General features: G+C 38.7%; 1 protein-coding gene across 4 annotated transcripts in view; it reads left to right on the forward strand.

The window, feature by feature from the left end:
- Window positions 1-26,471, forward strand: part of agrn (agrin) — a 268,524-nt gene that overhangs the window by 132,385 nt on the left and 109,668 nt on the right. For all 4 annotated transcript variants that reach the window (XM_077217905.1, XM_077217906.1, XM_077217908.1 and 1 more), the window contains one exon: window positions 13,224-13,439. In XM_077217905.1, coding sequence (XP_077074020.1) covers window positions 13,224-13,439 — 216 coding nt within the window. The remainder of the gene's footprint in view (window positions 1-13,223; window positions 13,440-26,471) is intronic.

Genomic DNA, 26,471 nt, shown 5'->3' on the forward strand with positions numbered 1-26,471 from the left:
TGAATCTCTTGAAAGCCTGTGAACCAGAGTTATTGAAAAATCAAAAAGCCTCAGAAAGCAAATGCAGAATAGTTTTCTCTGCTCTTCGTTGGTTGATAACATACTTTTGAAGACTAGATTACCTGTACAACGACATAATAACAAACTCACAGAACAATAATAAAAGGAGAGAGCTTATAAGCCAGAGGGGACTTTGATGATGATTCATTTTGTTCTTGTTTTTACGGGACAAAACTCTTGACCGTTGGGTTTTTTCTTTTCTAACTCTGGAGAGTTACTATGTCTTAATTTTTTTTCCTTATAGAATGCTGCACAAAAGACAGGCTGCATTTGATGGATGCACAATGTGGTTTACTTTGATTTCAGGAACATAGCCCGTAAGAAATAGTATAGTAATAGTAAGAAAGGAAGAGGGAGAAGGGGGAATAAAAAAGGAAAAACAATGACAGCGGCTTAAACGAGCTCTCTTATTGTGAAATACTGGGTGGCTTTTAATGGGTTTTATTTTGCACTTACTTGTTCTTTGGTTGGGAGGGCAGGTCACATTTTATCCAGGCAGCCTGCTCATTTACTTTCTCACTTTCTTTCCCCCCTGCTTCGGCCAGCTGTAAGTGCGATAGAAAGAAAAAGAGAAAATGAAGTGATTTGTGGAGGTATTGATCGGCAGTGAGGTTATTGATCAGGGTGTTGCACGAGATGGAGAAGGTTGGGGTTGGCGGGCTGAGCGACTCTCTCGCTCTCGCTGGCCAGCTGGTATAAACGGGCACTGGCTGACCCTGCTGTTAGCCCAAACACCCCCTCAACAGACCACAGCTGCTGACCTCCACTGTGACATGAGGGCGTGGTTATGGCCAAGCTCTGTTTATCTAAATTACGCTGATGACATGTGGTGGTTTCAGGAATAAATTGCACATAGACTGGCACATCAGAAATTCTAGTTGAAGCAATCCAATATCGTAAATGACCAGTTTTCCTCAATCAGGAACGAAAATTGGAAGCATTTGAATCAAACTGAAAAAAGAAACAAATATACAATGGCAGGATTTGAAGCTGATGATGATTGGCATAGTCTGTGGGGGAAAAAAACCATTTGGATTGGCTAAATGTATTAGAAAACTATTTACTAAGTATTCATTGTTCCTAATGATTCATTTGCACAGCAGCATTCATTTGCACACACAGTTTGCTTTGTTGAAGTGCCAGAAATAACTAAGGATTTTTCCCATCTTTCAGATCAGATCGAAGTGCTAAGTTGTGGAGGATGCTACAGTCCAGCACAATCTAGCATACTTTTCTTGGGACTGTACTGTATTGTTCCATAACTGCGATCCAAACACCTAAGGGCTTTTTCACACCTGGCTCGTTTGGAGCATTTGTTTCGGAACCTGGTGCGGTTTCTCCCTTAGTTCGGTTTGTTTAGGCATATATGAACACAGGAATAACGCTCGGGTCCACATCAAAACAGTCAATCCGAGATCGGCTGAAGGAGATGGTCTCAGCCTGGTTGAAAACAAACTCTGAAACGGCTCAGTTGAGGTGAAAAAGCAATCCAACCCAACGATCCAAACGGTATCATAATTCAAGACGCGAAGTGTGTTATATAAAAAGCAGAATGGTGTCTGATTGTGTGAGGGAGCACAATAGTTATCGCAGTTGAAAACCAAGGAGGACCTCTTCCTCTTAAAATGTTGTGTAATCGCAAGAATGCTGTCCCGACATAGCCTTAATTCCCGCTCTAACTCCATTATAATATATGTAATTAAATATATAGGCTATAATTGATCAGTTAGTGCCGGAATGACGGCTACATTCATATGTGTTTGACTACAGATAAAGCCATAATAAGTTCGCAGAGCAAACTTGTCTGTACATTTTGATGGATGATGCAGAGGAAACTCTGACCAATAAGAGAACAGTTGTACTCGCATGTGACTTGCATAAACACATTTAAAAGCTTTGAAATGTTGCCCTCTGAAAGCGAATCAAACCAAACAGGAAATGCATTGTAACCAGTGTTGGGCATGTTGCTTAAAAAAAAAGTAATTAGTTATAGTTACTTGTTACTTCTCACAAATATTAACTGTTACATCATTATAAAAGTAACTAATTACCAGGGAAAGTATCTATCGCGCTACTTTTAAAAAAAAATTCAAATAGGCCTATATCAAATAACTTGGATGCCCCCAATATTAAATATGTTAAATGAATGAAATGGACACTTAATAGAATAAGTTATTATTATATAAAACTTTGTACACTATTCTACACTATTTTAATGTTGCTGTGAGACAATGTGAGAGACACCTATTAAATTCAATGTATTATTTTAAATATTATCATTAGTATAGTAGAACAATAAAACATAATAGATGGTTTAGACTTTTAATATTTAATATTGCACAGACCACAACTGGCCAGCAAATAAGTCTAAAAATAAATTATGCTGCTTAAGAAATGTACCTAAAATGAATGAATAATAATACAGCATATACATACACTCTTTGTAGTGCAAATTTTAATGATAAAACTGTCACACAACTTCACAACTAGTAGACATAATGTAGCCTAAGGATTTTCTTCCTCACTAAAGTAAACAGTTTAACAAGCAGTGCTCTCTTAATATAATACTGAACAATGTACCAAAAAAAATAAAAAATAAAAAAATAATACTTTTTGGGTTTTATTTTTATAACCTACTGAGAACGTCATCATCAAAGATTATTTAAGCCAAATTCTAGTTGTGTTTGCCGCACGTGTTCAGAACCGGTCAAACAAAGATGTTTTCTGGGAACGTTCCCTGCAGATTATTTTCAGGTTTTATTTTATAACCTAAAGAGAACGTTCCCAGAACGTTCCCTGCAGGTTATTTTCAGGTTTTATTTTATAACTTGAAGAGAACGTTCCCAGAACGTTCCCTGCAGGTTATTTTTATTTTTATTTATTTGTATAACCATGTAAATTAATTGAAACGTTGCAAGTCAAGTCAAGTCACCTTTATTTATATAACGCTTTTACAAAACAAATTGTTTCAAAGCAGCTTTACAGAGATAACAGGAAAGTAAAGTTGTAATAGTATTGTTGAATTCAAAATTAAATGTTAAATGTCCCCAACTAAGCAAGCCAAAAGCCAATGGCGAATGAAGGAGAAAAAAAAGGTGACAGTGGCAAGGAACCAAAACTCCATCAGGTGACAGAATGGAGAAAAAAACCTTGGGAGAACCCAGGCTCAGTCGGGGGGCCAGTCCTCCTTTGGCCAAAAAACGAACAGTGTATGATTATGATTTAGGCGGCATAATAGGTCAGAAGTCAGATTGGATCAGAACTTTCACAATACTTATCCAGTTCATCTGGTTAGGGGTTGGAGTCATCACGCCGGTATGGAGATGAGTTTGTTGAGGTGTGCATGAGGCCTTCACTGGGTTGATGCGGCTGGCACTTCAGGGATGTGTTGTCGTCGTGTCCATGTGATGGCCCTTCATCAGATCTGGATATGGCCTGGATCCGGCGGACTGCGGTAAACCTCGGGATAAACAGAGAGACTAATATTAGCGTAGACGCCATCCTTCTTATGATGTACAAAGTACATCAGGATTTATGGGAAGTGTTCCCGGTTCTGGCTGATCTAAACTATGCAGCCTAATATTGAATTATAGCAATCTATAATGTGTTATGTGTATGCTAAGTCAAAGAGATGTGTTTTTAGTCTAGATTTGAACTGACAGACTGTGTCTTCTTCCCGGACAATGTTAGGAAGATTGTTCCAAAGTTTTGGAGCCAAATAGGAAAAGGATCTACCGCCAGCAGTTGATCTTGATATTCTAGGTATTATCAACTGGCCAGAATTTTGAGATCGCAATAGACGTGAAGGACTATAATGCGTTAAGAGCTCGCTCAAGTACTGCGGAGCTAAACCATTTAGTGCTTTGTAAGTAATCAGCAATATTTTAAAATGTATATGATGTTTAATAGGGAGCCAATGCAGTGTTGACAGAACCAGGCTAATATGGTCATACTTCCTGGTTCTGGTAAGAACTCTAGTGGCTGCGTTTTGGACCAGCTGTAGTTTGTTTATTAAACGTGCAGGGCAACCACCCAGTAGAGCATTACAATAATCTAGCCTTGAGGTCATGAACGCATGAACTAATTGTTCCGCATTTGTAAATGAGAGCATATGACGTAATTTAGATATATTTTTAAGATGGAAAAATGCGCTTTTACAGATACTAGACACGTGAGTTTCAAATGAGAGATTGGTATCAAAGAGCATATGCAGAAGTCGCAGAGGATACCAATAGGCTACAGATATTATTCTAATGCTGAAATATGTTATTTATTTATAAGTAAACTATATAATGCTCGGACACCCTCTGTCTCGCTTATGCACTGTCGAGCGCGCTCTCGGACACACTCCGTCTCTCTTGCGCATTGTTGAGCACGATCATAAACACACACACCCGAGAAAAAACTTTGCAGGTCCTATGGCGGAGAGAGAGCCTACTCGGATGAAAACCGCTTCAGTGAGCTCAATTATAGTAACGCCGCATTTTATTGTCAGTAACGGTAAAGGTGTTGTAACGTGAAACAGCAATTAGTTTGATTACTCATTACTGAAAAAGATAACGTCGTAAGTAATGCCATTTATTTATAACGCCGTTATTCCCATTACTGATTATAACCCCCCCCAATTCAGTAAAACTGCACATTTTAGAGTGGCCTTTTATTGTTGCCAGCCTTAGGCACACCTGTGCAATAAACATGCTGTCTAATCAGCACCTTGATATGACACACCTGTGAGGTGGATGGATTATCTCGGCTAAGGAGAAGTGCTCACTAACATAGATTTAGACAGATTTGTTAACAGTATTTGAGAGAAATAGGCCTTTTGTGTACATAGAAAAAGTCTTAGATCTTTGAGTTCAGCTCATGAAAAATGGGGGCAAAAACAAAAGTTTTGAGTTTATAATTTTGTTCAGTATATAATGTTATTTTCCATCATTTAATCCAGGAACGGACAAAAAAAGTGCATCGTGTAAGTGCATTTATTCAGCATCAACAATCACAAATATAGTTGAGATCCATGTTTGGATTTATTAAAGTTCATCACTGAGAAGGTTTGATCGCAGATTTATTCGCAGTAAACAACACAAGTGGCTCGTGAACGGACACAGGCTGATTGAACAACACTTTTAAGCAAAATATCTCAGACAAGTAAGTTGGAGTTCAGCGATCTTCACTGTGTTTTCAATTTTTTTTTTTTCATATCATCGGTGGCGCTTCCTCGGTGTACAGAGAGTTGCCAGATTGCAAATATTGAGTAAAACACCAGGCAGAAAATAAATTCATACAGATTTGGGACAGCTTGCGGTTGAGTAAATTATTATTAATTTTTTTTTTTAAACGAACTATCCCTTTAAATGTAACCTTTATCAGATCACAAAAAAAATCATAATTTTCATTATTTCTGTTCATTGGGTTGGGGGGTAGGGGTTCCCCTTCTTTTGGATAGAAAATGTGTAATTTTCTGTTCATAATTTCTATTATAAATGAGCATTTAAAATTGTATTTGTTTGTTTGTTTTTATACACAATAGTATAACATTTTACTGTCAATCATTATTGGCCACAACTTCAAAAAAATATTAGTGGCCTTGTCATTTTCATCCAGAATTGATATTGTTTCGTCACTAGTTTGATTATCATTTCAATGAATTACTGCAGTCATGATCATGATGTACAAAAGCAAATTAAATTAAATGAAATTCTGTTTTTTGCTGGCTCTAATAGTGAAATGTTAACTGCACAGCGCCATTTCAGTGCATTAACAAGTTGTTAAATTGGATTGCTGGTGTGTGTGTGTGTGTGTGTGTGTGTGTGTGTGTGTGTGTGTGTGTGTGTGTGTGTGTGTGTGTGTGTGTTTGTGTGTGTGTGTGTGTGTGTGTGTGTATGTGTGTGTGTGTGTGTGTGTGTGTTTGTGTGTTTTATGGGTGGGTATCAATATTATTTTGCGATATGAGAAAAAAAAATTAGAATCACATTTTAGTACACCTTAGTTAAATTACAGGCAAAATATGTATTTTAAGCCTATATAACTAGAAAAAGGAGAGGGATTTCATTGGACATTGACCTGAAAAATCTTTTTTTATTGTGCCATTGTTTTTCTCAAAAAGTGCAAACGTGCAACATGAGGTAGGCCTGAATGCACTTATGTCTTTCCACTTTTTGGTCGTCTTGTCATAACGAGTACCGGCATCTAATTAAGACTTTATTGATTTGATTTCTGAGTGGGACCTGTCTTCGGGCATGCTCCGTCTCCGGGAATATCTGTTGCATGCATTTGGGTGCATTCATCATATTTGCGGACATGCATGGTTTTCAAACGATTAAAGAGATTGCTGGTGTTTCCACCTTTGGCTGCAACCACAAGGTGACACAACTTTCATAGTATTGGTCGTTGGTCGATGTCGGAGATTTTGAACCCAAACCAGTTACATACGACAGAGGAGCCCCCAACCCCCCTCCTCTTTTTAACCAATTCTTCCTTGTGCTCTTCAACATGACTTTCTGCGTGTTCGCTCATCTTGTTCACTTTTGCAGTGCCTATTGTTAAATCTCACGAGTTCGCAAACTGCAGTTGCACATGCTCGCTTTACTGCTGTTGTGTGTTTGAGGAGGCGGGTTTGTGCTCTATTAACTTGGACTGTTACCATGCTTTCTGTGTTTGATTATTAATGCCTGAGCATTATGCGAGTTGGACACAGTAAATGAAAAGGTTAAATGTTCAGTTCAGCCTCGATTCTGTATCATTATAGTGTTAAAAAGTTGTAAAGAGTATCAAATTGAACAAAACAATATAACTCTAACGGTATCCTCGGTATCGCAAAATCCAGATCATGGCACAACATGATACCGGTAATCACGTTCATACCGGTATAGCGCCCACCCCTTGTTTGTGTGTGTGTGTGTGTTGCCATGTTTAGTGAATTCGCCCCCTGTTGTACTGTAATTTAGCAGATTTGTGTATAGATACTGGAGTTGTTTTGGTATTCCTGTGGGTGTAGCATGAAGCCATCTGGCTATGGCTTGGATTTGGTCCAGAAGAGATGGACCACCAGAGGGCTCCATTATTGAACACTTCCTATCCCGCCCCCTTCACCAATGTCTCACTAGACTTCATGAAACATGTACTCTCACTCTTCATTTTCCCCCAAAGCACATAATGATGTGGATGGACTAAGGGGCAGATCAGAGGGAGCGCTGGGAATGTGTGTACACACAGTGCAAAGGTGGATGTGCATGAAAGCATGTTCAGAGAGACTGAGAGAGGAAGACGCACTCCTCCTCAACATACTTGCTCCGGACTGCTTTAAATAATAGAATCTTGTGTAGCGTCGCTGTCAGGCGCTGGTTACTTATTCATTTATATTTCAGGAAGTTGCAATAATTTCACCGCTTGTCTGCTTTCCTTTGTGCCAGAGATGAAAGTCTGACAGAGTAGGTCCTACTCTCAGGTCTACATTTTTAATACTTGAGAAGTGCTAGTTTTTGCGTTAAGAACCACCCACTGACTGACATTTAGAGTGACTAACCAGTTTAATTTGTTTTTATATGCTGTTTAGGGGCAGGTTTGTAGGATTCTTATTGTAAATATCTAGTTTACTTTCTAACCTTTACTTGCAGTGCAGTCCAAAGGTTGTTTATTCTTTAAGAAAAAGGAAAATACTTTCCCAGAGCCTTCCATCCATATTCCTGACTGCTCTTTCATCATAGATATAACTGTCCAGGACCACAGTGCCTTTTGGTAGACCACTGGGCTGTCCCTCATAAAAGTGGTTACCATAAACATGCATTTCTGTGTATCTTCTTTTCATGTACAGTACTTCTACATTCTGGCTCTTTTCTCTGTTCCTTGCCCTTTGTCTGTGATGTGTAGGAGAGTTTTAACCAAGAGTCATTGCTGGTAAATAAGTTTAGCAAGGTTTAAGCCGGGGTCAAGGCCTCGAGCTGGCGGGAACGAGCAAAGAGAGGGAGAGGAATTGATTGGGCTTTTATATGTGGAAATTGAGAAAATAGAGGGTGTTTTTGGCATGACCTGCCATTGCCCGCTGTACTATCTATAGCTACAGAGAAACAAAATAACTCCAGCTTTTATATTTGTTTTTCTTTTTCCCCCCAACTCTTCATTTTAGTTTTAATAAAACATAATGAAATGGAAGGACATGGAGAAAGAGTGTGAAAGTGAAGAAAATGGACAGGACGGGAGGGGAGCCCGGTTAGGAATTATCTTTTTTAAACCTGCCAAAATGGTTTGCTAGTCTCCCAGGTTGGTCTGGTTTGCTGGTTTTAAAGGGTTTAGGACACTAGGAAGCTGGACAGTTTGCATAGGCCAGCAAAACCAGTTGGGAGACCAGCTTAAACCAGCTTCAGGCACGTTAGGAGATCAGTTAGACCAGCTTAAAACAACTTTTTGCAGGGTAGGAAAGCTTGACCCGACTAGGAGACCAATTAATCCATCTTAAATCATATTTGAAGAGGCTGGGAAACCAGTTATACTCTCTTAAAGCAGTTTTGTGTAGGCCAGGAGAGTTTGACCAGAATGGTAGATCAGTTATAACAGCTTAAACCAGCTATGGGCATGATAGGAGAGCTTGACCAGTCTTGAAAACCCATTACACCAGGCTTTGGACAGGTTAGGAGTCCAGTAAGACCAGTTCAAAAGACCAAGAAAAAATCTTGTTTACGCTGTTTTATTAGTTTAATTTATTTATCATTATTTTAATAAGAAATTGCTGAAAACTTAAGTCCTGAGTAGTTACTTGACTAGAGTTCCAGCAGATATTTATTCACTGTGTGTAAGGTCGAAACTGTTTATAACTGCTGTGCAGACTAGTCGATAACTTTATCAGACAGTAAACACTGCGAGATCTGTATAGGAACCCTCGTTATACGTACAACCCGTTATAATGGAGTCTGAGAGAGACACAGATTGTTCGTCTCTCTCAGTCCGTTTTAGTTATTGTAGAGTTTCGTAGAGCAAAACTGATGCTGTGTTTGTCTCACTCTGAGTCAATGGTCATGGTCTCCAGAGTGTTTCTCCATTACTCATGCACAGAGGTATCACAAGTACCCCTGGTGGTCTTGCTATAAATGAGATTTTTATAATAATATCTCAGAAAATGGATGTCTCCCAGGAGTTGCACGTGTCCTCACTGACACAAACAGGCCATTATTCTTCAGCCATTTATTTAGCGACCAAATAATGTGTTTTAATATCTTTTTAGTATTGCTTTTTTTTCTTGTCTTTTTTCTACGTACCCCCACAGCACCATCACCGGACCATGATTTTGCATTATCATTAATATTGTTAAAGTGAAATGATTCCAGTGACTCACTTTTTAGGCTAAAAACAATTAACAATGAGGGTGAAAAACAGTCACATAAAGAAGATTCCTCAACTAATGCAATTTATCAAAACACAGAATCTAAATCAGAAACAGCATTTAGTTGGACAGTCGTTAAATATAATTACTGGCGTTTTAATTATAAATACATGAGTATCACTATGCATACTAAAATAAAAGTTGATTCATATAAAATCTAATTTGGAACGCACCAATATACTATATTTGAAACCTTGAGCTTCCATCCGTACAAGTTAACGCTCATCTACAGTATATATGCGAATGGGCCCATTGTAAAACCGACGTCTTTTCCCCATTGCTTCTAGGGCTGTTGTCATGGCAACATGGCTGTGGCACCACATGGCTGGAAAATGAGCGTGAAACTCAAAACGCCTAAGCTGACATCATGGCAGAAATGTGCAGCCACAGGAAAGACTCAACTCACAGTTCCACATAACGCAGGTTGCGAAAGACATGGGTACCTAATGCATGTATAATTAGCTATATGTGCTGAAGGACTAGCAGTTTTACTCAATGCGTAATTGCCACAATTTCAGCCAATCAGAGCTAGAGATGCTTCTATAATCAAATTCTGCCTGTTAGCAGTATAAGCTGATGAATATATTCTTATAGCCAATAACTGGTGGTAGTAAAATTCTATACTGTTTTCTCTAAAAAATAAAACTGTAAAATCTAGAATCAATCATTTTATCTAAATGCTATACGAGTGAAATTATGTATCACAGCATCATATACAGTGTAGAAAATGGATATTAATTTAGAGATCTGCTAAAGATTAGCCTACATTATTAGTCTTTTTTTAAAGATTAGATTTAAGTGAGCTTTATATAATGGCAAAGGTCATCAAAATGTAAAAATGGGCCGATATTGAGCATGAACTTAAATTTTCTGTATCCTGATATATAATATACTAAATATTGACCAAAAATGTAGTGAATTGTAAATGTCTCTAAAATCTTGACAATAACCTATATGTTTCTGATACATGGTCCCATCAAATATCATGTTATATTGAATGTTTAATGTACAGGTCCAAAAAATGAGGTGTGGTGTAGTATGATATTCTAGCTTAAAATAGAAAACAGAAGATCGACAAAACAGCTAGTTAGGACAAAAGCAATTTACATTAAAGCTTTTTTCACTACCGTGTGGTGTTTCTAGTTAAGACAGAGTATAAATGTCTGTATGGAGCATCTGTGGAGATTTTGGCTGTTTGTTCGGTGTGCTGCAAATAAAAGAGTGCTTAATGTGAATTTCAACAGAGGCGCAGGTGTTGCCGAGCAAATCGAACACTTGACGCGAAGTCATGCGGAATGTGAAATGAATAAATGATTGATAAACTACACATATGGATGTAAATCTGGGGTCTGTCTCACTTGAGAATCGCACGCTGTGGAAAAGCTTTCTCGTTCTTTGTTTTATATTCTCTGTGATGGAAAATATTAAATGAAAAGTGATGGAATGGACTTGTGTCTGCACACACAGCTTCAAAAGCATTAGTAGATGTTCTCACATGCATATGCATTATTGAGACATGAATATGCATCGCTCCGACACCCAGGACCTGTCACGCTCACAGTCTTTATTTAGCATGGTTGTGTGCTGCAGTATAGTGTGTTTCTCTGTGGCTCAGAGTCACCGACCGTTCAGACACTGACCCTAGATTCAGGTGGTCTACTCTATTATTACATCTATATTTGATAATGCTCAACAGCCACTAGGTTTAAACGCTTGATTTCTTTGTGCATAGCACACAGTCCACAGCCATTCATACATACATATGAGTCACTATACTAGCATTGACTTCTTTTGTGATAAATAGGAATAACACCAGCTTCTTTAATTAGTCTCCAGACGCGCGACTGAAGAGCGCGCCTCCAGGAAGTGCTGTCCTTCGCAGGCCAATCCCACTGAGATCCGCAGGCTTTCACGGAGTCTGTATGACTGTGTCCTCAAGTTGTTGGTTTTGACCTGATTTACCCAGAATCAACAAAGAGCCGGTCCGCCACAGTGCTGCGGTGAATCTCAAACAGGCGCAGAGGTGACAAGCACTGTGTAGGAGACATCAGTGGGCAGGTGTGCATGTCGGATTGACAGCAGAGTTCAAATGCAATCCTCCACACGCCTCAAGCTCATGTGCGCACGCTCATCCACATGTTCCACATGTGTGACCGTGTACGTAGCCGCTGGACACTGATAAAAAGTGGGGAAGCCCATTGCATACACCAGGTGGCTTTCAGTCAGTTTGTGACACTCTTGCCATATACACTCTTGTGGGACTTGCCTGAGGGAATTATGGAAGTTTGTGTTTTGATGGCAGTTGTGTGACAAGAAAGCAATAGAACGAGACCGTCTCAGAGGAGTTAACACAGATTCTTACCTGTCAGTATGAGAAAGGAGAGAAAAGTTGTATGTATGTATGTGTGTGTGTGTGTGTGTGTTTTACGTGTTTGTGTGTTCTTGTATGAAGTGAAGTCAGTGATCAGGAACAGCTAGACAGATCCTGGAGCGGTCATGCCACCCTGTCTGGACCTGTTCTGGTAGTCTGTGATAAGAAAAAGAGAGAGAGCAAGTGTTTTTCTTAAAGATCACTCATCAACGGCCAGGTCTTCTCAGCAGCGTGCTTGTTTTGAGGCAGTTCTTGCATTGATTTGGAATTTGAAAGTAACTGTAATGCTGTACATATCCTTAGACAGAAGCTTATCTGTCATAGTCATAGTTCAGCCAAAAGTGGGAATTCGATCATTTACTGAAAATAAGGTCGTTCCAACTCTGAATGACATTTTCTTCTGTGGAAATCTAAAGAAAGTATGACTTTGAAGACAATCTTTTCCATGCAGTTACAACAAACCTTTTCACAGACTGTGATGACACATTTACATAGTAATTAACATCGTAAATCTAGTTTTTTTTGTAAAAAAAAAAAAAAAAAAAAAATATATATATATATATATATATATATATATATATATATATATATTTGCTTTTGTAACATATACTTTGTGTTTTATTAACTTGCCATTAAATTACAGAACACTGGATAACTCTGCTGCGTTTATGAAGAAGGACTGGCACTTTCAACTTTCAAAAATAACACGGAAGCATTATAAAAAATATTAGAAATGTAGTCCATACAACTCATGCTGTGTGTTCCAAGTCGTCTGAAATAATACTATAGCTTTGTGTCAGAAACTGACACAAAAATGTATTTCATTGTTCACTGAACTCGAGAACCAAATCAGTCTGATTTGTGAATGAATCATTCAAACTGGTTTCTTGAACAGGAAATTATTCATTTGATTCAATTTACAAATTGGACATTGTTTCTTCTTTACTGAACTCTCATGAATCTGACAAGAGAAACGTCAATACTTTTAGTGAATAATAGTGGCTGCAAAAAACTAGGAATGTACTGCTCAAGTGGTATACCACATTTATGATGCCTTTGTCTCCTTTTTTTGACATTTGAAAGCTTACATTTTGTGTTCCACATAAGAAATGAAGTCATGCAGGTTTAGAATGTTAAATTTTGTCAGTTTTCATTTTGAATGAACCATAAAGATCCAGGTCTTTCTAGCAGAGTGCTTGTGTTGAGACAAGTATTATAATGCTGTACGTCTCTTCAGACTGGAGCTTTAAAGGTCATGTGTTAACTAAAAGAGTTTTTATACTGAGCACTTTTTTGCATGAGTTTTTTACAAGGGTCTTTTGTACCACCATCATATGACTGTAGTCTTCCAGAACACTGCAGTTGTCACATGATTGTGGCTTTCTGATTTGTACTCTGATGTCTTTGTCTCTGTAGGTTGCCGAGGGAAGCTGTGTGGATTTGGAGCGTTGTGTGAAAGAGACCCGGCTGACCCCTCTAAAGGAGAATGTGTGTGTAAGAAGATTGTATGTACGTCCGTGGTGGCGCCGGTGTGCGGATCTGACTCCTCCACCTATTCCAATGAGTGTGAGCTGGCGAAGGCCCAGTGCAATACACAGAGACGCATCAAAGTGATGCGCAAAGGCCCCTGTGGTAAGTCCCGCCACATACTGTACACAAAGCAGTGCATCTATTATTATTTTCTGTGGATTTAAACTTCCCTGAATGTAAAGGCAGCTGTACATTTTAGTGTTTAAAGACCCTTATATACTGTAAGCATAATATAAATTGTAAGCATGACATCATAAAGTAAAATTTTTATAATTTAATTAAATATTATTAAATTATTGAATTAAAGTCTTTATTTTTTTTGTCATTTTATTAAATCAATCAAATTAAGTAAAATAATGATCTGCAAAAAAGTTACATTAGTATGTTTCTGGAAGAAAGACATTTGGAATTCAATTAAAAAAATACTTAAAATATAAATATTCAATAAAAAAAAATACAAACTGTTGCAAAGACCGATTTATTTATGTATTTATTATTTGGCTCTTTTTAAGTTTTCATGGTTAGTTTTAGGTTAAGTTTTAAGTCGAGTTTGGAGTATCCAAACTTAAATTCAAGCATTTTTGATCATACAGGTCATACAACAGTTATCCGCCATATTATTGAATGTTTTTCCATATATTTATAAATCTCAGCAGGGATATATCATCTGTGGAGAATGTGAATTTTGTGTTTTCTACACTGTTCATCATGTATATTTCAATCAATTTCATTCCATGAATGATAACTAATAGATGAAATGTGGCCTATAATTAAGCAGACTCCGTGGCAGTGGGCTGGCCAGTGTGAGCCGTAATTACGTGATTCGGTAGAACATGCTGTACAAACCCTTCAAAGAGCTCTAATTAGCCACCTCACATGCTGTCTAGCAGGAAATATTCAGTCCTGAGGAATGAGAGCTCCGGCCTACCAGTGAACTCCAGCCTCCATTCAGAAACGCATTAAAGATCACACTGTCCCGTTGTGTTAATGCAGTTGAAGTTCGGCTCCATGCTAATCGCTGCTGGCTCCGCAGCAAGGCTTTAATGGGCAGTAGGCTCCCTGCTATTGCGCTAATGAAATTGACAGTGTGGCTATCAGGGGTCATATCTCTCTCGCTCGAATAAGATCAGCTGCCATAGATAGCTTGCGGTTCAGTGTTTCTCCTGGGCTGAAGGGTTGAGATGGGAGCTGAGTCAGGTTAGCTGCCGTTCTTTGGTTCTACTCCGGTGGTGCAGCATCCAATAATATTCAAATAGAAAAAAAGTTATTTTATATATTACCATTTAAAATAACTTTTTTTTTTCTATTTTAATATTATTAAAAAAGTAATATATTGCTGTGATGGCAAAGCCCAATTTTCAGCTTCATAACTTCATAACCTTCAGAACTCATTCTAATATGCTGATTTGCTGCTCAAGAAACATTTCTTATTATGTTGAAAACACTTGTGCTGCTTAATATTTTGGGGGATTGTTTGATGAATAGAAAGTTGAAAAGTACACCATTTATTTATTGCGTGACATTATAAATATTTACTGTCACATTTGATCAATGTAATCCATCTTTGCTGAAAAAAGTATTAATTTCTTTAAAAAGAAAAATCTTACTGACCCCAAATGGTACTATATTAAATATTTATTTGTATATTTGTATTATTTTATTTTATATTGTTTCAATATATGTATTTAGATAAGTAAATATTTATGTATAAAATAAAAATATAAAAAATTCAGTTCAATGGCCATAAGGAACTATGTATAATGGTAAGTTTTCTTAATTCACACTGCATTGGCAGGAGTGCCAAAGGGTTAATCTGGACCCCAGGCACGGGATAAGAGCAAGACTGAAAAGAAATACAGAGAGGTGCCCTGTTTTTAAAGATGAGCAGGGGAGCGTGGGTGCTCTGATAATATTGAACACCGGTGGGTAAACAGAATCTCCAGCTGTTTGTGTGAGTGTGTGAGTGAGTCAGTCAGTCTTTCAGAGAGTCAGTTGAGTGAGTGAAGGAAAGAAGTGTGTGTGTGTGTGTGTGTGTGTGTGTGTAGAGCTCATTTCAGGCTGGCCTTATGCTGGAACTCGTCTGGATTGGCAGCGGCGCAGCAGAGCATTGGTCCAGGGCGATTGATCAATGGAAGGATTGATCATATGTGTGCAGAGCACGTCCGGAATTACTGTGATTGCCAGGAGCGCTCTATTTTCTCACTCTGTCTTTTTTTTTTTTTTTTTACACATTAACGTCTTTTCACCTCCAGCCTGACTCATGATGAAAACCACTCTTTAGAGTACCCACAGCACAGACTCGGAGGAGGTCAAATCTGTGCATCAAATATTCACTCCCTAAACCAGGCCTACAACTTAAACTAGCCGCCGAGGCTGAAACTGTCAGCTTCTGTTGTCTAAATGAGGTTATTCTGCTGTACTGAAGAGCGGGGGTGGAAAAGCCTTAACCTCAGGGTATCATGGGAAGCTGCTTAATGGAGGAATCAATATGTTTGTCTCGTTATTGACGGCTAAAACTGTGTTCCTTCACTTGGGAAGTATGGCTCATTTCTCTCAGATCCTTTACCTGCTATGACTCCAGGTGTTGATAGTGTTGGACCCCTATGGTTTGCTTCTCGCACTCTCCATCAGCTGATTCTCACATCGTGATGCGCTACAGTACATGCGTTTTTTAATGTCCTGTATTAATGTCAAAGCTGACGTTCATCCAAGCAGGTAACCGTTGCTGTAGCCATGAGAGACTGTTGATTTATGATCTTTCTTGCAGACACATTCAGTCAATATTAAAGCCACTCTCTGCGTTTACCCCGAGGCTAAGTAGCATAGGGATACACTGTTTGAATGCATCATAATAGTGATTGATCTCAGAAGAAAAGGATAGATGGTTTTCATCAGAAACGATCTTAAAACAGGGCTTTAAGTGTAAAATACTGTGAATAAAGGGAGGAATTTGATTAGACTATTTCAGAAAGCCCGTCAGGCAGACCAGTTATGCATTCTGGTAGCCCGACTGGAAAACAGAATAGCCCCGGGACGTCAGGCTAGCGATTTTGCGAGCCCTGGTCTGATTTGGTGTTAGATAAAGCACTGTTTTTAACATTGAAAAATGACACTTGTAATTGGTTAAGGTGTGCGTGAATGCACTTTTTCTTCCCTTTTTAAAGACATGGTGTGAAAACCAACGTCCTGTTTGGCTGATTGTTCCCCGTGATGGCGTGTTATTCAGGCACAGACAGGGTCCTTGTGACACCTCCACAGCCACTGAGCTCGGCAGCCGCTGCCGATGGCACGTATCCAGCCCTGCCTCGTGCAAATGAGTTTTTCGCTCACCCTGTTCCACCCCTGCGTCGGCTCCCGTGCTCGTGCGTGGAGACGCTCGCCACAACACATTCACCTGTCTCCGTGACAAGAGACTCAATTCACACTCATCAGCGCCTTCTCGGCTTCCCTACTCCATCTGCAGAAAACCCCCCCTGCGGTTCCTCGCTCTCAGACTAAATTTAGCTTGGGTTACGTCTACAGTCTGGTCCTATCCACCGGCACACAATTATAGCAAGATTGACTTTTTCCTTCAATAATGGAGTCCTCCATGAATTTAGAAGCAGATACTCTAGCAACATCCATCATAGTGATGATTTTTTTTTTTCAGATCTCAAAATTTACTCAGCTGAAAAATGCTCCAGATGATTCTGCTATATAGCATTGGGGTGTGCGGAGGTCTGCACAGAGCATTAAACGCAAACCCACTCTGTAAATGTGATGCTGTGATCCAAAACAATTGGTCAATTCAAACTATTCAAAATTTTATTTTGATCTCAAACTTTTTGACCCCCCATGTTGGGTTTCATCTGGCCCAAATCTAGTATATCAAATGCAACCTGTCTTATAGCCTCACTTCCACACAGCCACTCTATACCAGCACACACAAAAACACACAGACGTCAACTTGAATATGATCAATGCCATCATTGAGCTTCATTCTGTTGCTTATCCCCTGGAGAATGAGGATACTTCTTATTCAAATCTCTTTCTCTTGCTCTCCTCCTCTGTCTCTCTTTCTGTGTCGTCCTGTTCACTTCCGAAGGGGGAAGATGTAGTGTTGAAGTGAGATAAGGCAGATTACAGCAGGACGGGCACATTAAAAAGGCACATTTTCCACGCTCTCGCTTCTAATACCAGATGGGAGACGATTTTACAACTTATTCATGTATTCATGTATTTGACTGGCCTGAATAATGCATTGTTATTTTTAACCCCTACTGCACTTGAGTGTAGTATTGAGTGTAACAATCAGGAACTTAGCAACCGTTATAACATTTTTGCCACTTTTAGACATTTCTGAGTGTTCCCTGCCCATCCATCATAGTGATCATAGTTCCCTGCCCAATTTTTGGGCAATAATAATTGTATTGTAAAAGCTTAATTTTCTTGGCTAGAGTCCAGGGAATAAAAATGTAGGTAGCTGCATAAAACTACAATTTTTAGACTTACATTTGCATCAGCTGTTGATCGTGATCTGTGCGGTCCTAATATGGCTACTTCCCTGATATCATCTAATTAACATGCAAAATTTCAATCTCCCCAGTACTTATGATGGTATATATTTGACTATTTTGTAATGAACTATATATAGAGATTACATTTATAGTCTAATATGTTTTTTTTATATTTTTTTTATTACGTAATTTACAATGCTTCATGGACTGCATAGTTCATTGCCTCAGCTTTTTCTCTGATTTTCAAATGCTGTTTTGCTTCAAAACTAAGTTTGAAATGTGATTCACTTGGAGCTGGTTGGTCATTATGTCATTTAGGTATTATCTTCATGGCTCTTTATTGAAGTTTTTTTTTTTATATCCTTATGGATGAAATGAATGGGAAATATTCCTCTGGAATCAAGGCCAATGTGAGTGATGATTATTGCACAGCTAATTTGAGTTAAATATGATATATGTTACGCTGCATTTACCACATCTGTACAGTTTGTCTACCATGTGCCTCCATTGATATGTGATAGCAGCGGTATGCTTCAGGACACATTCTGTGCTTTTGAAAGCGAGTCATAAAGACATCTTAAAGAAACAATCGCAACTGATTGGGTATGATTATATTTTACCTTTGAAAACAGCACTTGAATGTGCTCCGCATGTGTTCACTGTGCCAGATAGTGATTATTGACTGTTACGTTCAGCCTCTGTTTGTGTAGTACACAGTCAAAAGCACTGCCACACACCAGCGGCAAAACCACTGCCCTTCCCATCGTCTTCATGATGATAAGCTGATATTGGCCCTCGTCTTACCCCTTCCTTTTCTTTTCTTATTCTCTTCCAAAAGATTAGTACCTCTAAACAAGATGAGTTCATTTCGGTCCATAATTGCATTTCCCTCCAAGGATGTCCTTCTCTTCCACGACCTTTCCTGAATCATGTACGCAGACACACGCCACTTTACGCGCTGGCACATTCAAGTGTTCACATGTACAAATACCCGCCTGTGTCCACTCAAGGCCCTTTGCGGTAATCACAGACGTGTCTGCCCGACCTCTCTCAGGTTAATGCAGGAGAGAGCAGCTCTTCCCATCAGCCAGCGGGGTTCTGGTGACAAAGAGATGCTTCACCTAACCCTCTATGAAGCTCTTTATGTCTCTTTCAGTCTCCACAGAGCACACAGGTGCAGGAGAGGCCAGTACTTCTTTAAAGTACTGTTCTTATTTATTTCATGCTGATGTAGAGAGCAGATAGATAGATAGATAGATAGATAGATTGATTGATTGATTGATTGATTGATTGATTGATTGATTGATTGATTGATTGATTGATTGATTGATTGATAGATAGATAGATAGATAGATAGATAGATAGATAGATAGATAGATAGATGGATGGATACTAGATGGATGGATAAAAAGAAAGAAATGTGCTGTTTTAATGCTTCTTTGCTATCCAAATTTTGTTGTTTAAAGCCGCTAAACCACTTGAAAATCTAATTCACGTCTCTCCCGACAGACTGTATATTATCAACTTGCAGAACGCATGAATACCAACTGATAAATGTGTGTGTGTGTTTGAAGGGGCTTGCTTGAAGGAAAAGAAAATGATTAGCGTCAAATGTGCCTGCTGATTGAACTCAAAATTTGTTTGCAAGAAAAAAGAAAACATCTCTTTTTTTTTTATATTGCTTTTAGCCAAAACAAACAATTCCATCTTGGCCATTATGTTTGAGTTCTGCAGTAACAGAGAGCAGTGCAGGGAAGGAACATGTAAGCTGTATGCGGCATTTCAAAATAAGGTTTCCTGCACCTTTCTTTGGCCACTATAATTTACCTTTGACCTCTTGAAATCCCAAAGCAACCGCTTTGAATCTGTTGACCTGTTTCTATTGGAGTGCAGTCCCTGGTTGAGCCTTGCAATTGTGTGAATAATTAATCGTAACAATAAGTATTAGACTTAATGTTTGTTTGTGCTTTCAGCTTGTAGTGATGACGAGGTGTGCTGTTACTGTTGTAAGCAGTCAGACTTAAAATTTTCACCTGGCAACTGATACAACAGGCAGGAAACAAAAATTGTATAGAGTTGCATTATTGGAGGAACTGCAGCTATATTTAAAGACAATATCACTGGGAGTGGGCTCTTTTGACCTGGGCCTGTAAGCAACTACTCAAAACACCCTAGCAGTGCCCTGACAACTTCCGAGAACACCCTAGCAGTACCCAAATGACACCATAGGAACCACTCTGAACATCCTAGCAATTACCCATACCATCCACGAGATTGTAAGCACAAAGAAATGCCCTACAATACCCTAATAACCACCAGAACACCATAGTAACCACTCAAAACACCCTAGCAACCACCACTTAGCAATTTCTTCAGACCACCCTAGTATTTTGGCAGTAGGTTTAGCACCACTTAAAATGATCAAAATATGTTTTTTGCCTACCGGTTTTCGTTCCAGAATGTATATACATATATAAACCACTTTTTTGTTGTCTGTAGAAGCAGGGATTATGATTGAATTCATCTTGATTGTGATCTTTTTCCAGCCGTGTGGATGCATAGATTTGTCTTTTGCATTTTGAGCACACGCTGCCTGAATTAAATACAGTCTTGAAAAGGCATTTGCAGTGCACTGCATCTGGTTAGCACTCACTAAAGCTCACAGGGGATAAACCTAGACTCTGATAGACATGTTTGGTAGTGTTTTAAGCCCGTGAGCTAACATAGTCCTGCTGGTCTTGCCCATGTTGTTACCTTTCTGACTTCACAGGCCCGAGATCAGGAGGGGTCTCACCTCGTGAATTGTGTGCGCACACTGACAGCTATCGCAGGGAAGCAGGAGTGCCTGGCCTTTGAGTCCAACCACAAAAAGATGTGTATTATCCATTTTTGTGCCTAATTTTCTTTATCCAAGGGCAACACTGAGGCATGCAAAGGAAGAAGACAGCTGCAGTCAAATAAGCCCTTTGAAGAAATACATCAAAAGAACAAATCATCTCACCGTGTGAGGGATGACAAAAGCAGAGGGTGGGACACTGGATTTGGAGGTCATCTGTGGATGTTCAGCTTCATTTCTTGGCTCGTTTCCAGCATCACAGCAAATATTGTAAAAAACTTGAACACTTGGGGATATTAACGGATATCTTTTTCTATGCTTTGTAGGCCTTGTTATTCTGGGTTCAGTACAAGTTAAGATCAGCATTTGTGGCATAGTGTTGATTATGACAAAGATTTATTAAAAAGAAGCTAAATTAAGGTTATCTTGAGGAACAATGGAAGCAAATGAAGCCAATCTGTAAACATTAAAATACTCACTATTTCAATAGTATCACCACAAGATGTAAACGATAGACATGTTGACATGATTGTAGTGTCTCTTGTGAAGAGCACTTTTCTGTGTAGTTGCATACAATTTTACAATTTTATTGCAATGACAACCAAACTGCATAGATAAAAAAGAAAAAAATATTTATACCCCTTTACAGCTCAAATAATATGGAAGTTTTAACAGAAGAGTTAAAGTCGAGAAGAATCTGAAATAGCAACAGACCTTTTTTTCCAAATTGCGATGTACTATACATCCAATTGAAGTGGATTATCAAGAATGAAAAATGTTGGGTAGAAATTTGGTTTAATCTATCGAGTGTTGATTGGATGAAGGCAGATCTGAATGCGAGCTTGCGGTCGATTGTAAGAGAGAGGCGGAGTTTATTCAGACGAAATTATTGGATAAGTCTGGAATATGTCACAAGAGAGACATGTCATTTCATTGGAAGATCGAGTTCTGATATTTCAATCAAATACAACATCAAAAATGTAAAAAAAAAAAAACCTTGCACAGATGAAAGTTTAAAATAACATGCATTTAGAAATTGATGTTTATAAGAAGTGTTTTTAATCAATTGTTATGCTTTACATTTATTTGTTTCTTCAATTCCATTATAAGTGCCTCATTGTAAACTTGATTTTGCGTTTTATTCTAGTTTTTGTAAACAAATGATTTTGAATAATTCTTTGCTTTTCAACTTTATGCCACCAAATGCTGTCGACCATGGTGTTGAAGCCAGAAAATTCCTTTAAAGTCCCTGTAAAGGCAATTTAAAAAAAAAATTCTAAACACATTAGAAATGTTAGAAATGTATTGCTAAAACATATTACAAAGACTTTGAACTGTGAAGTACTGAATTGTGGAGTTAGACCGTTAAACAGTTTTTCACCATTGCTATTTTCTGGATTTTTTGGGCGGGTCTAAAACGGGGCTCGATGACGCACTGGAGTGCCTGAGCTCCTGGACACGCCCCTACTTGATGACGCACTAGAGCCACTGAGGCTGGCCGCTCCACTAACAATATAAATACAGCACATTCGCATCAGTTTGCCGCTCAATCGCGAGTTACTGTCAGTACTATTTATAGTTACTACAGCGTACAGTTTGCTAGTTATGTCTTCGTCACGGAAATGCGTACTACCTGGATGCGATCACGTACAAAACAGATCGGTGTCCTTATTTAAATTTCCTAAAAACGATCATATCAAGAAGAGGTGGATTAATTTTGTGAAAAGCCACCTTGATGGAGAGCTGAGGATCACCAGCAAAACCCACCTCTGTAGTGATTATTTTACACGGGATAGTTTTATAAACTTTCATCGGAGACAACTGGGATTCACTGATAATCCGCTGTTACTGGTGAATGGGGCCGAACCGACTATCTTCCGCCTCGGCCTTCATCCTCCCGTCGCGCCAACAACTGGTGCCATCATCGCCAGTGCATGCCCACCAATGAGTGTAAGTTTGTGTGCTTATGTTATAACGTTAATTAACCTAATAAGCTGCTAGTAGCATCCATTCCGGCTGTAGCGGGTGACAGTTGAGTGTGGCAAAGGCAGGTTTACCGCGAGTGGGCGTGGTTTCAGCACAGCCAGCGGACACGCCCCCAGCGTTTTTCAAGATTTTAATAGCTTATTTTATGTACTTGCTGGCTTTTTTATCATTCAAATTTGGCTGGGTGGCTAATAACAAATTTTTCTGTGATATGACAAACTCAGAACACATACTTAATTTTGACTTTACAGGGACTTTAAGAACCGAGGAGATGAAATCTGCACCACCCGAAGCTCCTCTAAAGCCTTCTTAATACATCAGGCCCGGGGCTCGCTGTGCATGGCGGGTTGTGTCGAACCCATCCCGTCAGGATCTCATAGCGGCCGCTGACAGCTCCCTGCGCGCATTAAGCATTAATACATCCAGCACTAACACATTATCACAGCACTGTCGGAGAGGCGGATCAGTGGAGGCTTCACTTCCTCTCAATACGTTTATGCCTTTTTCCCACTTATTAGTCAGTTGTATAGTTCCTATTATTTCTTACTTCATTCCTGCCTCTCTTTTCTCATTGTCTTGAACCTCTTCAGAGCAGGAGAAGAGCAGTTAATTGGCTGTGAGAGACATTTCCAGTTCATCAATGGGTAACTACAGGCTCCGGCTCTTTCCTCAGGATACTGTATTTCCATCCGTGAAAATGAGCACTAAACCACAAGGAGGAAACAACTCATCTCCGTGGTCGACCCCAGCGATTCATAGCCTTCCGGTTTGCGACGCTGGTCACATTCTAACAGGCAATTTGCCTGCTTGTCTCAGCCTGAGAAGGCGGCTTATCTGTGCTAACACAGCGGAGAGCCTTATACGCACCTTATACCAGGCGGCCTTTTGCATTTTAATCAACTCATCCTTTTCCTCAGTGCTCATCAACTCTCAGCGACAATAGGTGGAAAAGCTCCGACTGTTATTTAATGGGTTCGCGGAAGCAATTCTGCGTGCTGTCACAAAACAAACAAAATGTTACTGAGAAGGGCGCTGTTTATGTGGATTGTCTGACTTTTCTGAATGTGTACTTTCTGACAGACGCAGCAGAACTGATTTAAAGAACTGCTTTTTATCAGACTGATGAAATCAAATGTCTTGGAGTTTGGCTTTTGGGAAGGAAGCCAATCTGTTGAAGTGGAAGTAATGAGTCAGAGCACAGTTCCCAGTAGTTATGACGATGAAGATGAAGAAAGTACCAGAATGCGTCAGTCAGACGAAAGGCTGTCATACTGAACAGACTTGTTTGCTATTTTAGGGAAAATATATACTGCATAGGCGAGAGTGGGGTCACAACTTGCAACATGTTAGGGATGAATCATTTAGCAATTTTTTTTATTTACATTTAAAATAAAAAAAAAGAATTTAAAATATATATTTTTAACAATGTAGACTGTGAGGATGCATTTCTACAGTTTTTTTTATATTTTCATTTTTGTTTTTAAATGTTCATGTACAGTTATGACACTATACTTTGTGTTATATTACCTTGGCATTACATTTAAGAAAACTAGGTGCTGTGTGGGTGTTTCACAAATTTGACATCTTTCTCTCTACTGCCTACTGTAATCAGTCTCTTGAAAATTGAAAATTAAAACAAAAAAATTAGAGCTGTTAAGCAAAAAAAAAAAGGTTGTTTTTTTCACTTTTGCAAAACTAATCTGAGATCATAGGAATGCAAAATAAACAAATAAAGTAGTTTCCATTGTTTGCTAAATAAGTTTACCCAACTATGACAACTTCCGCTTCTGAGAAGCCTGGAAAGGGTCCTTTTGATATTTTTTTTTTATTAATAATATTTTATATATATTTATAATATTTTTAGTTTCTAGCATTCTAAAAAAGAATAAATAATGATGTACATTTAACTGAGATCATATTTTTGACTGTGTTTCTTTTTATTACATTAGAAGTACCAGGTGTACAATACAGGTCAAAAGTTTGGAAACATTTCTATTTTTATTGATTTTAAGAGAAGTCTCTTATGCTCATCAAGCCTGCATTTATTTGTTAAAAAATACATGAGAAAAACAACAACTTAATGTTACAATGTAAAATAATGGTTTGAGCATAAGATACTTTTTCCAAAAACATTAAAAATAGTAATGTTTCCAAACTTTTGACCGGTACTGTACATATCAGCGCAGATGTTGGGCCTTCAAATATGGTCTTAGTCAAAGAGGGGCCTTGAGTCAAAATGGTGAAGAACCACTGCACTAGACTTACAAAGTGTAAAAATGCTGCCTGTGTGCGGATGTTGTGTGTATTAGCACTTCCCCCACACAAACATTCACAATGAGTTTTTTGGAAGTGCGACTGGTTGGTTAGTTAGCGAGCCCTGGCTGATGAAGTGCGAGGTTCAGATGTGCAAAGACGAGGGAGGCACAGTCGTCTTTTTTTAGCGAGGGAGAGGAGGAAAAGAGAATGAACACTTTGATCACACAACACACAAAAGTGCCACTGATCTCATCCTTACAATGCCGCTTGCCAGGTTTATCACATGCGTGTGAGTGGGTTTGTGTGTGCGTGTCACACTGCAAAAGTGGAGCGTGGTCCTTAGAGAGAGGCAGAAACCTTTAATTAAACAAGTGGGTTCTCTTAGCAGATTTACACAAAGTAAAACCCACAAATGATGGCGGAGACCGTAGGCACATATGACGCACGGGAGAGGTGAAAACAGGGGCGGAGATAGTGAGAATGAATTAGAGCCGATAGCATATGTGGGGACGGTCGGAAATGAAACTAACCCCTCTGAAGTGACACGGCGTCACTCTTCAGCGTCTCATGAATATGTATCATCTAAATAATAATGATAATAATCAAATCAAGAGTATCAAAAATAGAAATGTATTAATTTCAGTTAAATCACCCTGGTGTATTACAAATTAAAACTTCCACTTTCATGTCATATACTGGCTTGACTTGATAAATCCAAAACAAGATTCTTGACACAGATGAACGATGAAATCACATTTAATACAATCTAGGAATAATACAGAAACACCAGCATGAAATTTTGACAAATAAATAGATGAACTTCTCGAGACCCTGCCTTCTTTTCCATTCATCAGTGCTGAGGCTCTGGAGTTATTGTGTACTATAGTATCCGTAATAGCCTACTAGTAACTATTACGTGTCTCGTGTTTTTAATAGCAAAACGCCGTTCTGTGTGATCATTCCCTTACACCTGTCAATCAGACATCTTTTTTTTTTTTAAGAAAATGAAGATAAAATGTTTCTCTTAATCCAGGAGGATGAAGGAAGGAGGCTTAGCGTTTAAGGATATTTTCTACTAAATGACAACACACAGTTTATCTGTATTATGATATGATGTGTGAATGGTATCTTACTGGTAAAAAGACAGAACGCTGTTGCTTGTGTGAACAGCACGTTTCTGTATTTAAGGTACCTTTTGTCATTTTGAAACTTGACAGCCCCAGCTCTCATTCACTTTCATTATATGAAAAAGAGTGGCCAGGATTTAAGGTCTTTTTGTGTTCCACAGAAGTTATACGAGTTTGGAACCACATGAGTAAATGATGACAGAAATTTCATTTTTGTGTGAATCATTTCTTCAACTTCAGTCTTGGCATGTTTAATAATCATTTTTTCAACTTCAGTGTTGGAATGTTTAATAAGAAATAGACAAAGTCTTTTGCAGAAATAACAGGGCTTTCTTATTTTCAGAGTGTAAAAAAGCTGATTATGTCCCTCCAGCATAAGGACGGGTACGCTGAAGCATAGCAATTGAGAATGTTTTGTGAATGCAAAGCTTGC

The sequence above is a fragment of the Siphateles boraxobius genome, unplaced genomic scaffold (genome assembly GCF_051911475.1).
Source record: "Siphateles boraxobius isolate OS27281-9 unplaced genomic scaffold, OSU_SipBor_1 77, whole genome shotgun sequence".
Taxonomy (NCBI): domain Eukaryota; kingdom Metazoa; phylum Chordata; class Actinopteri; order Cypriniformes; family Leuciscidae; genus Siphateles; species Siphateles boraxobius.